The sequence below is a fragment of the Pteropus medius genome, unplaced genomic scaffold (genome assembly GCF_902729225.1).
Source record: "Pteropus medius unplaced genomic scaffold, Ma_sr-lr_union100, whole genome shotgun sequence".
NCBI lineage: Eukaryota > Metazoa > Chordata > Mammalia > Chiroptera > Pteropodidae > Pteropus > Pteropus medius.
In genome coordinates, this window is record NW_024345479.1 from 1,569,299 (window position 1) to 1,582,587 (window position 13,289).

At 38.3% G+C, this 13,289-nt stretch overlaps 1 protein-coding gene across 1 annotated transcript; it reads left to right on the plus strand.

Moving 5' to 3' along the window:
* The first annotated feature begins 3,786 nt into the window (after positions 1-3,786).
* Positions 3,787-9,372, plus strand: KRT12 (keratin 12). The gene is made up of 8 exons (XM_039873533.1): positions 3,787-4,469; positions 4,834-4,916; positions 5,895-6,051; positions 6,901-7,062; positions 7,162-7,287; positions 7,428-7,648; positions 8,397-8,467; positions 8,934-9,372. The coding sequence occupies exons 1-8, from the start codon at positions 3,921-3,923 to the stop codon at positions 9,029-9,031; spliced, it is 1,467 nt and encodes a 488-aa protein (XP_039729467.1). The 5' UTR covers positions 3,787-3,920; the 3' UTR covers positions 9,032-9,372.
* The last annotated feature ends 3,917 nt before the right edge of the window (positions 9,373-13,289 follow it).

Below are 13,289 nucleotides of genomic sequence, written 5' to 3' on the forward strand. Positions count from 1 at the left end.
AACTCAATTTCTTGTCATAAAAATAAAGGTTAATTCTTGCCTTTTGGTCTATCTCTAGTTTCTTCCGAGTAATATTTCAATGAAAGTAGGTGAGACCACGCATGGAACCAGATGATTCTACCATCGGTTCTGCTAGTAGTTACTGTGGGAAAGGGAAGCGTTAGTCTCTGTATGTATCTATACTTCTTATATGAGCTAAGAAAAAGAACAGTACGATCCTATTTCTGACAGGCCTAGAGGTCCATGGAAGATCTGTAGTACTTAGATGTAGGTCACTTTCTCACATATTAGAACCATAATCGATATATTTCTTGACTTTATATGAAATCGTCAGTGCAATAGTGGAGCTATCACACTCAGAGAGAAGTCCTAGAGGTGAGGTTAGGATGGACAGAACTACTTTTTCTGGGCTTTGGGAATTACATCCACACAGAGCCTTAAAACATCTAAAAAGAAGAATGACACAGAATGATATCAAATCAAACCTCGACCGTGTGGTGGACATCCTCTGCTCTCACCCTTACTCACTGGAGGGTAATCTCATGTACCTGATTACACTCTCAAATATCATTTCCAACTTAAAATTAGGCAGTGATTTCTATTTTTTAATTTCCCTTCAAACACCTGTTTTCTCTCCTCTAGACTCACTTCGAAGATTCTCCTTACCAGCATATTATTTTATCTTTCTCTTTCTCTCAACACGTACAATCAATCCTCCCCTGCGTTTGAGAACCACTGAACTCTGAAGCCCAGAACTCGTCTGCAAGCATGATCCCTGGGGGCCTTATTCATCCTCATCTCAAAAGCACAGCATGAAATGTCAACAACCAATATTCTTTCACCCACTCACAGGATCTTGAAATGTTATTCAAAGCAAAAGCTAAAAGTGTTATCAACCAAGGGATCAGTGAATTGCAGAAAGTAGGTCTGTCTGTCTTGAACGCCTGGAAAATCCCGCAAAGACCAGAAAACTAATCAATCTGACATGAGACGATGAGCACACATTTTACTTAATAAAATCTAAAGACTTACAAATACCACGTAAATAATTATCTCCATTTTGAGTATTCCCTAAACGCTATAAAAATAGAAGACACAATTCTTTTGAACGGTTCACCCTGGTTCTGGTCATTTTCCTCTGTGCCTCAACGTCAATAATCACTTTGCCAACAAGCCCAACATTTATACATTCCCACCTTCCTACATTTTTACAGCTGTCAAAGAAAATTATTTTCACTTGTAAAAACTCTAAAATAGAGGCTTGATTATTTAACTAAGCCCTCCCTTCCCCACCCCGCAAAAAAAACCACAAAAGGAGAAATATTTCTTTTCAACTTCTGAAGTTGCTCCCCATTCATAATTAGATTCAGAATAAATCTTAGAGCATACCAGTAAATTAGAGCAAAGTCATTTTCAAATGAAGTGAATTTTATATGACATATTCAAGCATGTTAAGGATTAAGTTATTAAGTGAAATAACTTCAGGAGTGCAAGGATGAAGTTTAGCCAAATACTAGGCTAAGACTCAAGATAAAAAAATGAATTAGACAGAGTCCCTACCTGAGAAACTTAGAAACTAGAATAATATATAATATGTATAGAAACATAAAGGTATAATACATAAACAATGTATAGATATTGAGTGAAATTATTTAAAATTTACATATATACATTAGAGTTGGCAAATATACCTTTTGGCACAAAATTGGTTCCAACTTCAAAAATTCAAGTTAATCATATTTCCATCTCATGTGATCATATCACTAAGTTACAATTCTGAATATGGCACATTTCCTCTGACTCTATAAAGCAAGCAACAGCCTGTTTTCATTTCTATGGCAATAAAATGGAATCACTCTGTCTTGGAGGGTGCAGACAGTGAGTAACTAATAAGTAACAACCACAGTATCAAGTTCCTGTGTGAGAAGTACAAGTTTAACTAGTACTTTATAAGATCTCTGGAGATGCGGTTACATGCCATAAGTATAACTGAAAACACACTTGCCTCTGTGTTTGGAGAATTTCGTGTGTGGTATCATTTCTTATAAACCATGAAGCATTGATCTCTGGATATGAGCCTGTACACTGAGAAATGAAATTCAAGGAGAAAGCTCTTTTGAAAAGGAGAGAACTAAGGCTCCTGGTTGATGTACAGGGCAGAAACAGTTCACAAATGGAGTCAGAGTGACCCTCTCTTCTTTATGTTTTCACTGTAAGCAGCAGGGTTGTGTCATCCACAGAAGGCACCACAAACCCAAATCCTATCTTTGCCATCCCCTGGCTATGTGGCCTTGAATAAGTCACTTAACATTCTGACCCTCAGATCGCTTATCTGTAAAATGAGGTAAAAGTATCCACCTTAAGAGGTTGTCGCCAAGGTTAAAAATGTCAATAGCTCACATGGCCCAGTGTCTAGGACAGTTAGTACAAAATAATAATTAACAAATCAAACAAGGACAACAAGCCCAGCCAAAACGCTTTAAAGGAATCTTGGTAAAAATTCCATATGAGGCTGAAGCCCCTGGTATTTCCATGTAACAGGTTTTCATTCTCTCAAGAAATGAGACAAATGGATATGGCCTCTCTCGTCAGGCAGAGTGCATGACATTGCTGCATCCTTTCTGGATCTATTGTGAATGAGAATATGCAATTTCTGCCAATCTCTTGATTAAAACCTTTTTATTTGGAAATCTCACTTGCTTGCTCTTTGTGATGTGTATAGGTTGGGGGGAAATATGTCCCTTCTATGATAAGGTAAAAGGGAGTTGTAATTGGATTTCAAAAATGGATTCATCATTCCTGCCCCTGGGAAAGTAATAAAAAAAGGTGAGGGTGGGGGGTCACACAGTCCTTCCATTTTTCAGAATTGATAGTGGGTGTCCCCCATAACGGTTTGACATGAGCTTTGCTGTAACCGTCTCTGCATTTGTCCCAGATCACCAGTGAGCACTACCGGCTCTGGCTTAGGACTGTTCACAGGATTGAAGAACTTCACTTTCACGGAGGCTGGACTCAGGAAAGATAATATCTAGATATTTGGGGAGCTAGGTCAACGGTGCAAGCACTGATATAATTTCAATATATGAAAAAAATCAATTGTATTTTGAGAAACTAGCAATGCAGGGGGTAGAGCAGTGAACAATCAGACAAGGCTCCTGACTTCGTGGCATTTACTAAGAAGGTCAATTCTTACGTAAAGAAAGATCTGCTGAAAATATTATAATATTCTACTCAAAAACAGCATTTTTCAATGTTTAAGAGGTCTCCTTTCTGAGTCAGAAAAAAGAAATTATGCAACAACCTAATGACAAATTTTTCAAATCCTTGAAAATTCAAATTCCAGGATCAATCTGGAAAATGCATGTATTTGCTCCCTTCCACGAGTCCACTTCACAACTCTTCTGAAACTATATTTCACTAGAAAATAGATCATTAGTGGTTGGTTTACACTGAGTTTTCTAAAGGAAACAAATAGGAAAGATAAGTGAAGAACTTTAAAAAGCTAAGGTTGAGAAAGTATTCATTAATTTATCCATTCCAGAATCACTCATTGCTTTCCTACCGTGTATAAAATAATAGGCAGTGCTGAGAATACAGGCAGTAGAATAATTTGGAGAAGAAAAATTCCTTATGACAACCTATCTCTACTCCACCCAGATTTCTTTTTTGTATAACAAACATGTCATGGGCACAATTATTCAATTATTTCTGTACCAATGAATTTTCAATATGCATTAACCACTTACTTGTTGAGCTGGTCAAAAAAAGAGGAACACTATATTTTGAATGGGGAGAGTGAATTTTTCAACTGCACCACCCATTTCGTGACCTATAAAAGGCTAACCTTTCTGCCTTGCTGACACTGCTTCCTCTCAGGTTGTGGCCACCTTCCCCAGGCTGTACATCTCTCTAGCATCACCATGTCACTCTCAGTGCAGACCTCTGGGGTGTCCAGGCGGTCATCTTCTCAGAGTGGGGCACTGGGCAGAGCCAGGGGCATGTCTGCTTCCAGCGCTGGAAGTGGCTATGGGGGAAGTATCCTTGGCTTTGGAGGCAGCTATGGGGGAGGCTTTTCTGGTGCTTCCATGTTTGGTTCTGGTTCTGGCTTAAGTGGTGGCTCTGGAAGTTTCTTTGCAGGAGGACTGGGTGCTGCTTATGGGGGAGCCCTGGGAGGTGGCTTTGGAGGCCTGGGGATTGGATTCGGGGGAAGCCTAGGAGGTGGCTCTCCAGGTGTTCTCTCTGGCAATGATGGAAGCCTTCTTTACGGATCAGAAAAGGAAACCATGCAAAATCTCAATGACAGATTGGCTTCCTACTTGGATAAGGTTCGAGCTCTAGAAGAGGCAAATACTGAGCTGGAAAACAAAATTCGAGAATGGTACGAAACACGAGGATCTGGGACCGAAGACCCCGGGTCACAGAGTGATTATAGTAAATATTATCCCTTGATTGAAGATCTCAAGAATAAGGTAAGAATATGATATTTTGGAGGGGCTCTGAGAATTATTTTTTATTTTTCTTTTTTGCTATCACAATGTTTTACAGTGATAATCACCTAAAACTTAGATATTTTTTCAGCTCATCTACATTTGGAGCAATTTCTCATCTCAAAATATTTAATTTCATTTTATCATTACCATTTCTGTAGGAAATGTATGTTTCCTATTTTTTAAATATTCTATGAATATATTTTCTTTACAAAAAAATTAAACTGTCTTAAACTCTTACTATCGTAACATTTTAACATCATCTAAAGTTTTCCTTTCAAAATTATATTTAATACTGATCGATATTTTAGGGCCTCATTTTGTGTGTCTTCCCCTATTTTGCCAGATCATTTCTGCCAGCATCGGAAATGCTCAGCTCATCTTGCAGATTGACAATGCAAGACTGGCTGCCGAAGACTTCAGAATGAAGTGAGTCGAACAAAAGAAAGGCCCATGATAATGGACATGTCCCACTATTTCTTCTTATTCCCTGTCTTTCTGCCCTCATTGATGGCAACTACTTTAAACCTTCTGCAGTTCGCATGCTCCATACATTTAGTGTTTTGATAAATGTACACTGGGCATTCTAGAAAGTAACTAGATTCAAACACGATTCACATTACATGTCCTTAAGCATACATTGCTTAAACTTGGGGCTATGGATAACCATATTTGTAATTTGCTAACGACTCATTATGTGGCATGATAATTCCATCAATGTCCTAAACCTCAACCTTCCATGTATTGAAATGAATTAGTATGTTTTTGCCCGAGAGTTAAATGAAATGACTTTTCCTGATGACACATAAACCTAAAATATCAACCATGCATTTATTTTTATATTCTATCCTCCTCTCCCATACTCCACCCTCCAGACATAAAGAGGAAATACTAATGTCCTTTTTGCTCCACAAAATTTCCACACAGGATGTTGTAGTGGTGAGAATCATGAATCTGTAAAATCTTAGTAAAAGTTACAAAATAAGAATCAATGTTTTAAATTAAATCATGACTAAAAGTTAAGCAAAAAGACTTTTTATTATTTTATTTTCAACTGCTTTTAGGATGCTGTCAGAAACTCCACATAGAGATGGCCTAGTACTTACTGTTCATAGCCAGAGCAGCAAGCCAAAGAGGAAATTGTTCCCTGGGGTGCAGTGCTATCGGAGTTTGTTGCTGGTAGAAAAGTATCAACCTCATAATTTTCCACTTCTCTCCAACTGAGCAGTAAACTGTCATGAAAAAAGAAAAGAAAAAGTTATAAAAGGAAAAACAGCATCATACATTGCAAAGCTGCCATTTTTAAATAGTCATACAGATTAATGCTCAAAATAGCCCTGAAGATGGCAGGGGCCTTATTCAAATGGATGTGTTGATTCTCTAAACTGTTTTGTGCTTGGTTTTCAGGTATGAGAACGAGTTGGCCCTGCGCCAGAGCGTGGAGGCCGACATCAATGGCCTGCGCAGGGTGCTGGACGAGCTGACCCTGGCCAGAGCCGACCTGGAGATGCAGATCGAGAGCCTGACGGAAGAGCTGGCCTACCTGAGGAAGAACCACGAAGAGGTCAGCCAGAAAGGGCAGCTTGCTAAGCTGCTTTTTTTCTCCCATACCCCAAAATTAGTTTCGAATTTATGAATTTGGAGTTAGAACACACATGAAGGATACACTATCTCATTGCTAAAATGGCTGTTTTGAATTTCTGTGTGTGGGGGGGGTAAGGGCTGCTGCTTCTGGTGGTATTGGTGGTAGTTCTATGAAATTTTAACAGACTAAAAGCATTTTCCAATTTTGCTATTTCGTCATTAGGAAAGAACTATCAGAATTTTAACTATCCTGATTTAGTGATTTTTAAAAAATACAGTATTTTTAAAGTTAAAAAACAAAAGTCTACCAATAACAATATATATATACATATATATTACATATATATATTAGAGAAATTGGCTATACTCAGCATGACACACACATGGAACTCTGATATGCCTATAACGGTGTCTATTGGAGGCTGGTGTATAGAATGGACATCAATCATGATACTCGACAGAGGCTTCTAAAGAGCTTTCTACTAGAAATCAACGACTGTGATACAAACAGTGTGCAAGCCTACGTAATGTCTGCAACCCTCGGCATGGCAGCTGTAGCTGAAACCCCCAGTGTACCCTTTCCACCAGGCCTTCGACCCCAAGAAGTAGGGCCAGGAAATTTAGGGGGTCCAGGAAAATGTCTTAAGTTCTTTTAAAATCAAAAGAAAACTATGAATTTTTAGGTTAAAACTGTTTTAATATATTGTATTAAAATGTTTCTCTTATACCAATGCAGTTGTAAAATATAATGTTTAATATTTTTGTAGAAAAAGAGATCCACAAAAGTCATAATGGGCCCCTGCACTCCTCTCTCACTTGCTGTCCCCAGGACCTCCAAAGCTTCCGGACTGACGGCCCAGGCCAGGTCACTGTAGAAATGGATGCTGCTCCCGGGGTGGACCTCACCAGGCTCCTCAACGACATGAGGGCGCAGTACGAAGCCATTGCTGAGCAGAACCGTAAGGATGCGGAAGCCTGGTTTATTGAAAAGGTACCGCTAACAAAAACAAAAGGCTTTGTTTGATACATTCGCAGAAAAGACCTATGAGAGCAGCGCTCACTCACACCCCCTCGCCCTTTTCCGTGGCAGAGCGGGGAGCTCAGGAAGGAGATCAGCACCAACACAGAGCAGCTTCAGTCCAGCAAGAGCGAGGTCACGGACCTGAGGCGCGCCTTTCAAAACCTGGAGATCGAGCTCCAGTCCCAGCTCGCCATGGTAGGGCCCACGCAAAAAGACGGCAGCGTCATTTCGACTTCCAAAGAAAATCCTGCATCCAAAATGTTAGGATATTAACTGCCTTCCTCATTCCAGCCCCCTCCATTGTTATGTCTGTGCCATTTCCCTCCCACGTGCAGAAGAAATCCTTGGAGGACTCGTTGGCCCAAACCGAAGGCGAATACTGCGGCCAGTTGTCCCAGGTGCAGCAGCTCATCGGCAGCCTGGAGGAGCAACTGCTCCAGGTGCGCGCGGACACGGAGCGCCAGAATGCAGACCACCAGCGGCTGCTGAACGTCAAGGCCCGCCTGGAGCTGGAGATCGAGACCTACCGCCGCCTGCTGGACGGCGAGGCCCAAGGGTGAATAGAGAACTCAGGTTGAAAAAACCTGAGTGGCTGACCCACAGGAACACCTGATGTAGTTTTGGGGGCAATAGAAGAAGAAAGGGTTCTTCAGTTGACAAAAAAATAACAAATCTAGTAAAGACATGGCTTGGATTTATTAAGTGCTCTACACTTCACAAAGTGGTGTCACCCATTAACTTACCTGATAATAATTCATAAAATGCTGGGATGAACAATGATGCCACCACAGAGGCATACTGCAAACAATTACTAGAAAAATCACCCATTCAAGTTCTGATATCAGTGTCCCAATGCTAAGAATGACACTTGAAATAATAGCCTCCTCAGATCTACTGCAGCGGATTTTCTAAAAGTAACAGCAGCCTGGACTAGTGGGCAGAACTCAGGACCATAAATAGGGAAATCTAACTTCTGAAACCAGGTCCTCCATTAGTTGCCGAGTTGCTTCACTTTGACATCCTGTTTTAGGCAGGGCTTGAAAATAAAGGTGCGCTGCACCAATCGATGACTCTCAGGATACATCAATCATTCTTGATCAAGAAATTTGGAATACCTTCTCTGTTTGGCCCTGGTTTTATGTACAAAATTCGAGAATGGTACGAAACAAATAATTAAATTAAACTAATTATTTAATTTAATTATAAATTAAAAATTTATAATTTTTAGCTCAAATAGCAAACTCCTTATTTCTTGTCATTCCAGAAAGCATGGTGTGATATCATCTCCCTTGTTTTCTTTACAGTGATGGTTTGGATGAAAGTTCATCTGAAACAGACTCCAAATCTCAACCACAGTCCATTGATTCCTCTAAAGGTATGCTAAAGATTCCCTAAAAATTACTTAGAATAAATAAAGATTTATTAATGACTAAAGCTGTAAGATCTCATTACTACAGTATTATTAATAACTTAAAGTATATTTATATTCCAAGCCAAGAAAAAATATTTATGGAGAAAGATGAGTAGTCTGTACTTTATTACAACTTTTGGCAAGTCCAGGGAGGGAAAAATCTACCCTACAAAGAGGTATTATGAGCATCATAACTACTTTTTAAATGCTTAAAGAGAGAACTATTTTCATTTGTGCATAAGACAACGCTGAATACATTTCATTTTCATTGAATAAAACATATTTTTTAAGAATGCAAAAGTCACTTTTGAAAGTTTAAATTTGATGTATTGTATCACTCAATACCTCATTTAGAAGGTTAAGTTAAACAACCAATTTTGATGAATATTTGAAACTAATTTTGCCCCCTTCGTTCCATCTTTATCTTTAGACCCTACCAAAAGCCGAAAAATCAAGGCAATTATCCAGAAGGTGGTGAATGATGAAGTGGTCTCAACTCAAGTTCAGGAACTTGAACAACTAATATAAAATTTCACAAGATCTGCCCCATGATTGGTTCCTTAGGAACAAGAAATTTACAAGTAGAAATTATTCCTTTCAGAGTAAGATGCTTATTAGTTCGATCTCTATTTTTGTCTGTTTCATTTTCTTTGGATTCCTATTCACTTTGTGTCCTTTTTGCCCTTCAATTCTAAGTCATTGTGGCCATGTTGGTCTTTATAACAAACAAAAATTGCCTTATATCGTTTCAAACTTAAAGGAGACTTTCAATAAACTTTCTTCTATTGACCTGGAACATGCTTTTAATCACAGGACTTTGATCAAGTAGTATTGTTTTAATAAAGTCAATTTTAAAAGATGAATGATAATAACATGAAATCTGTGCCTTCTTGATTCCAATAATAATGTCAAGAGCCTTCTTGATTCCAATAATAATGTCAAGAGCATAGAGGTTTATGAAGGAAGTAAATAAAAATGTACATAAACTACTGCAATTAAAGGTCAAGGCTGGAGATTAAGTTAAGAAGATCCTTTTTACATCAGCCCATCAAGGTTACAGCAAAATGATATCGTGCACTACAGGGCATATCAATTGTCCTGTTAATTTTCTGGACCTTCTTCCACTCAGTCAATAAACACTTATTGAACCCCTACAGTATGCCAGACTGGAGACTCTTCTGGGAATGGTGATACAGTGAGGTAGGGCAAATCGAAGTTCAAAGGACTCATGGAGGAAGAAGCGAACAATATGTCAGGGGGCAACTAAATGCTTCGTCCAGAAATCAAACAGGTAGAGAAAAGAGAATGAGAGCAGAAGAAACACATGTGAAAGGACACAGAGGTATGAACAAATATTGCTTTGGTGTCATTTTTCCTAGGATGGGGGTTTCTACGGGGGTGGTTAAAACCCATAAATCAATAAAAGATGCCATGTTCTGGGCTGGGGCAGAAGGTGGCCAGAGTCTAAGCCTGAACATATGGTGGTTTCATCTGGGTTGCCATTTTCAAAACTGTAAAAGGAAAACAAGAGCAGGATTTAATGATTCAAGAGCCTGGGTTCTGAAGCCAGACTGGGTTCAGATTCTGGCTCTGCTACATAATAGCAAGTAACCTAACCTCTGTGTGCCTTGGTTTCCTGATCCTTAAAGTGGGGTAGGTTTTGTGAAGAGGAAATGAGGTAACATACATAAAACACTAGGAACAGTCTCTGGTACCTAGCAAGTACTCACTATTTGTGTCCTGTTATTATTTACTGTATGGGACCAAACTGGTAGGGAGAAACCAGGGGAGCTGATGAGTAAGGAGTGTCAAAGGGAAAAGAAGGCAGAGGGAGGATTCATGGCAAACCTGGAGAAGTTCCAGCACTGAGTGCAAAAGCGCATGGAGAGTTATTATGCCATTTTAAGATGCCTTGCTTCAGTATGCAGCTTTCTGAAGTCACAGTTTCTTTCAATATTTGCTAGTGGCTTCGGATGCTCCAATCATCTCACTTAATTACACATAGCAATTCAACTCACTGTCTAGCCCTCCAGAGCATGTCCTAGGAGACCCTTACCTTTCAGACTCAAAGAGATTATCAAGGTCTTTTCCTGAACAAGGTCCACAGTCCCCAAGTGATAATAATGTTGCTTGTTTGGTACTCAGAAGTGGCTGCAAATAAGTTACTGTTTTAAATAACATCTGTTTTCCTTACAACTACATTATGAATTGTGTGAGATTAAAAGGAGAAAAAGGTTTTGCACAAGTATAAATCCAGTGGTCATTTCTCAGCTATCATTTTAATTTCTCAGCATTCCCTTCTTTTGGAAATATTTCTCCACTGAGCCCCCAGAGACATCATCTCGCTGGAAGCTCAATCCTCTTGTTTTTCCTCTCTACACTCTTCCCCTAATCTCATCTAATCCCATGGCTTTAAATAACCATCTATGGATGATATTAGCAAGACTTATTGTGGTGACCATTTCACAATATATATAAATATAATATCATTATGTTGTATACCTGAAACTAATATAATGTTGTAGGTGGATTACACTGAAAGAAAAGAGAGAGAGAGAGAGAGAGAGAGAGAGAGAGAGAGAGAGAGAGAGAGAGAGAGAGAGAGGAAGGAAGAAGAAAGACTATCTATGCATTGATTACTTCTTGTGGTAGCTCTAAGATGGCCCCAATGATCCTTATCTCTTAGCATACATGTCCCTGGGTAGAGTCCCCTCCCATAATGAACAGAGAAGGCCTATTGAACAAGTGACAGTATGTAACCTTCGACATTAGGTCACAAAAGCATTTCAGTTCTGGCTTGATTTCTTAGATTGCTCACTCTGGGGCCAGTCAGCTGCCCATAATGCTACACTATGGGCGAGCGCAGGGGGAGGGACATACCTGAAAAAAATCTGTGATTTCACAAAATTTCCTATCTAAAATCACAATTTTCTCCTGATAATATCTCAGTGAAAATGTTCTATAATCTTCAGTTGGCAAAAGAAGCATTATAGTTTTTATTAAATGTACTTTGCCCTACTCTCACTGCCAAGAAAGACAATTAGCACAGCATCCCTATCATGAGATTCCAGCTCTCATTCACTAGACCACAAGCCATAATTCAGCATATGCATGAAAGACCCTTTTGGACTTAGCCATTAATGAATTGCAGACATGAGAAGTCTGTCTTACTCATAAGAAAAAACTCAAGTACAGGATCAGATAACAAAAGACAGCATACCATTTATGATTATTTTAAAATCTAAAATTTTACTAATTTAAATTTTACTTTTATATGCATTTGTTGTATATACAAGCTTTTTAAAAAAGTCTGGAAAATACTGTTTATACTAAACTGTTATAGTGGTTATCTCTTGGGGATCGGCAAGGAGTTTGAACAATATTTTATTTGTTTATTGTACATTTTTTTAATACTTAACGAATGGGTGTACAACTTTGATAATTAAGGGTAAAATTAATTTTAGTTATCCAGAACAAATGGGTTTACAAGTAGTTCACAGTAGGAAGGGAACCATCTAGAAGACAACCATAGGTTGCCAAAACAGGCACTTCTTTAGGCTTTGTTAGAGTGCCACCTAGTGGAATCTCAGGAAATAAACTTCTTTAAAAACTAACCCTGCTTTTCAAGCCACTTGAGATACTTTTGATACTAGAAAGCTTTGAGGTTTTTTTAAAGAAAGAGAGAAAGAAAGGAGAATAGAAAAAAGTAAACCTTTTTAAAAGCATAAACATAACAAGTTAAAACTTCTTATTTAAGTAAGTGGTATTAGTTCCCAGAAAGCCCACCAGTAAGGAGGCAAGTTCTATAAGGCATAAAGAAGAAAGCTAGTAATTATTTACAGTTTAGAGAACCAGAGAGCCAATCTGCACTACTCAAGCTTTTAAAAATATACACAAACATCAAATGAAAACTGTATAAACATAGCTGAGTATATGGCTTTTTATGGGGTAATAAGTGTTTCTTAAATCTTAGAACTGGATTTAACATCTAAATATCATTGTTTAATATCAGTATCATAAAATCAAACTAAAAAACATTAGTGTCTTAATTAAATGTATCCTCTTTATCACTACAGCCTTTTTAATAAAAGCTAGAGTTGCAACATTCAGCAATATTTATTTAAAAAAAATTATGACGATCGGAATTCACAACTGAAAAATAATCATCTGGTGAATAAATAAATTAAGGTACATCCATACAATACGACCTACCAATAAAAAAAGAATGGAGCTACTGACACAAAAACATGGATGAATTTCATGAAAAGAAGCCAGGATCAAAAGAATATATGCTGTATGATCCCATTTATATGAAACTCTAGGGAAAACAAATCCAATCTAAAATGACAGAAAGCAGATCAGCAATTGCCTGGGCTGAAAAGGGTGGAGGAGTGGGCATTAACTGGGAAGGGTTGCAAGGGAACCTGTAGAACTGATGAAAATATTCTACATCTCAATATGGTGACAGTTATATGGGTATACCCATTTGTCAAAACTCTTCAAATTGTATGCTTAAAATTAGTAGATTTTATTGTATGTAAATCACACCTCAATAAAGTTGATTTTTAAATAATTTAATTGTCTGTCTTCATGACAATGCTGAGTTGGAAGCATTGACAAAGGAGCCAAATAGGATAAATGATGTACTAGGATGGGCTTGCTTGCACCTGCTCTTACATGCTGGTTGACAAAAACTCAGGAATTTTTCAGGAATTTTTCAAGTTAGGTATTAAACAGTTGGTAGCTTCAAATTGGCCATGATGGGAATATTTACACTATGGAACTT

Bases quoted from the DNA above. Each gene is read 5' to 3' on its own strand.
- KRT12 (XM_039873533.1), top strand. From the start codon at position 3,921: ATGTCACTCTCAGTGCAGACCTCTGGGGTGTCCAGGCGGTCATCTTCT. The intron at 7,288-7,427 runs GTAGGGCCCACG...TCCCACGTGCAG, and splicing joins TCCAGTCCCAGCTCGCCATG to AAGAAATCCTTGGAGGACTC. The intron at 8,468-8,933 runs GTATGCTAAAGA...CTTTATCTTTAG, and splicing joins GTCCATTGATTCCTCTAAAG to ACCCTACCAAAAGCCGAAAA.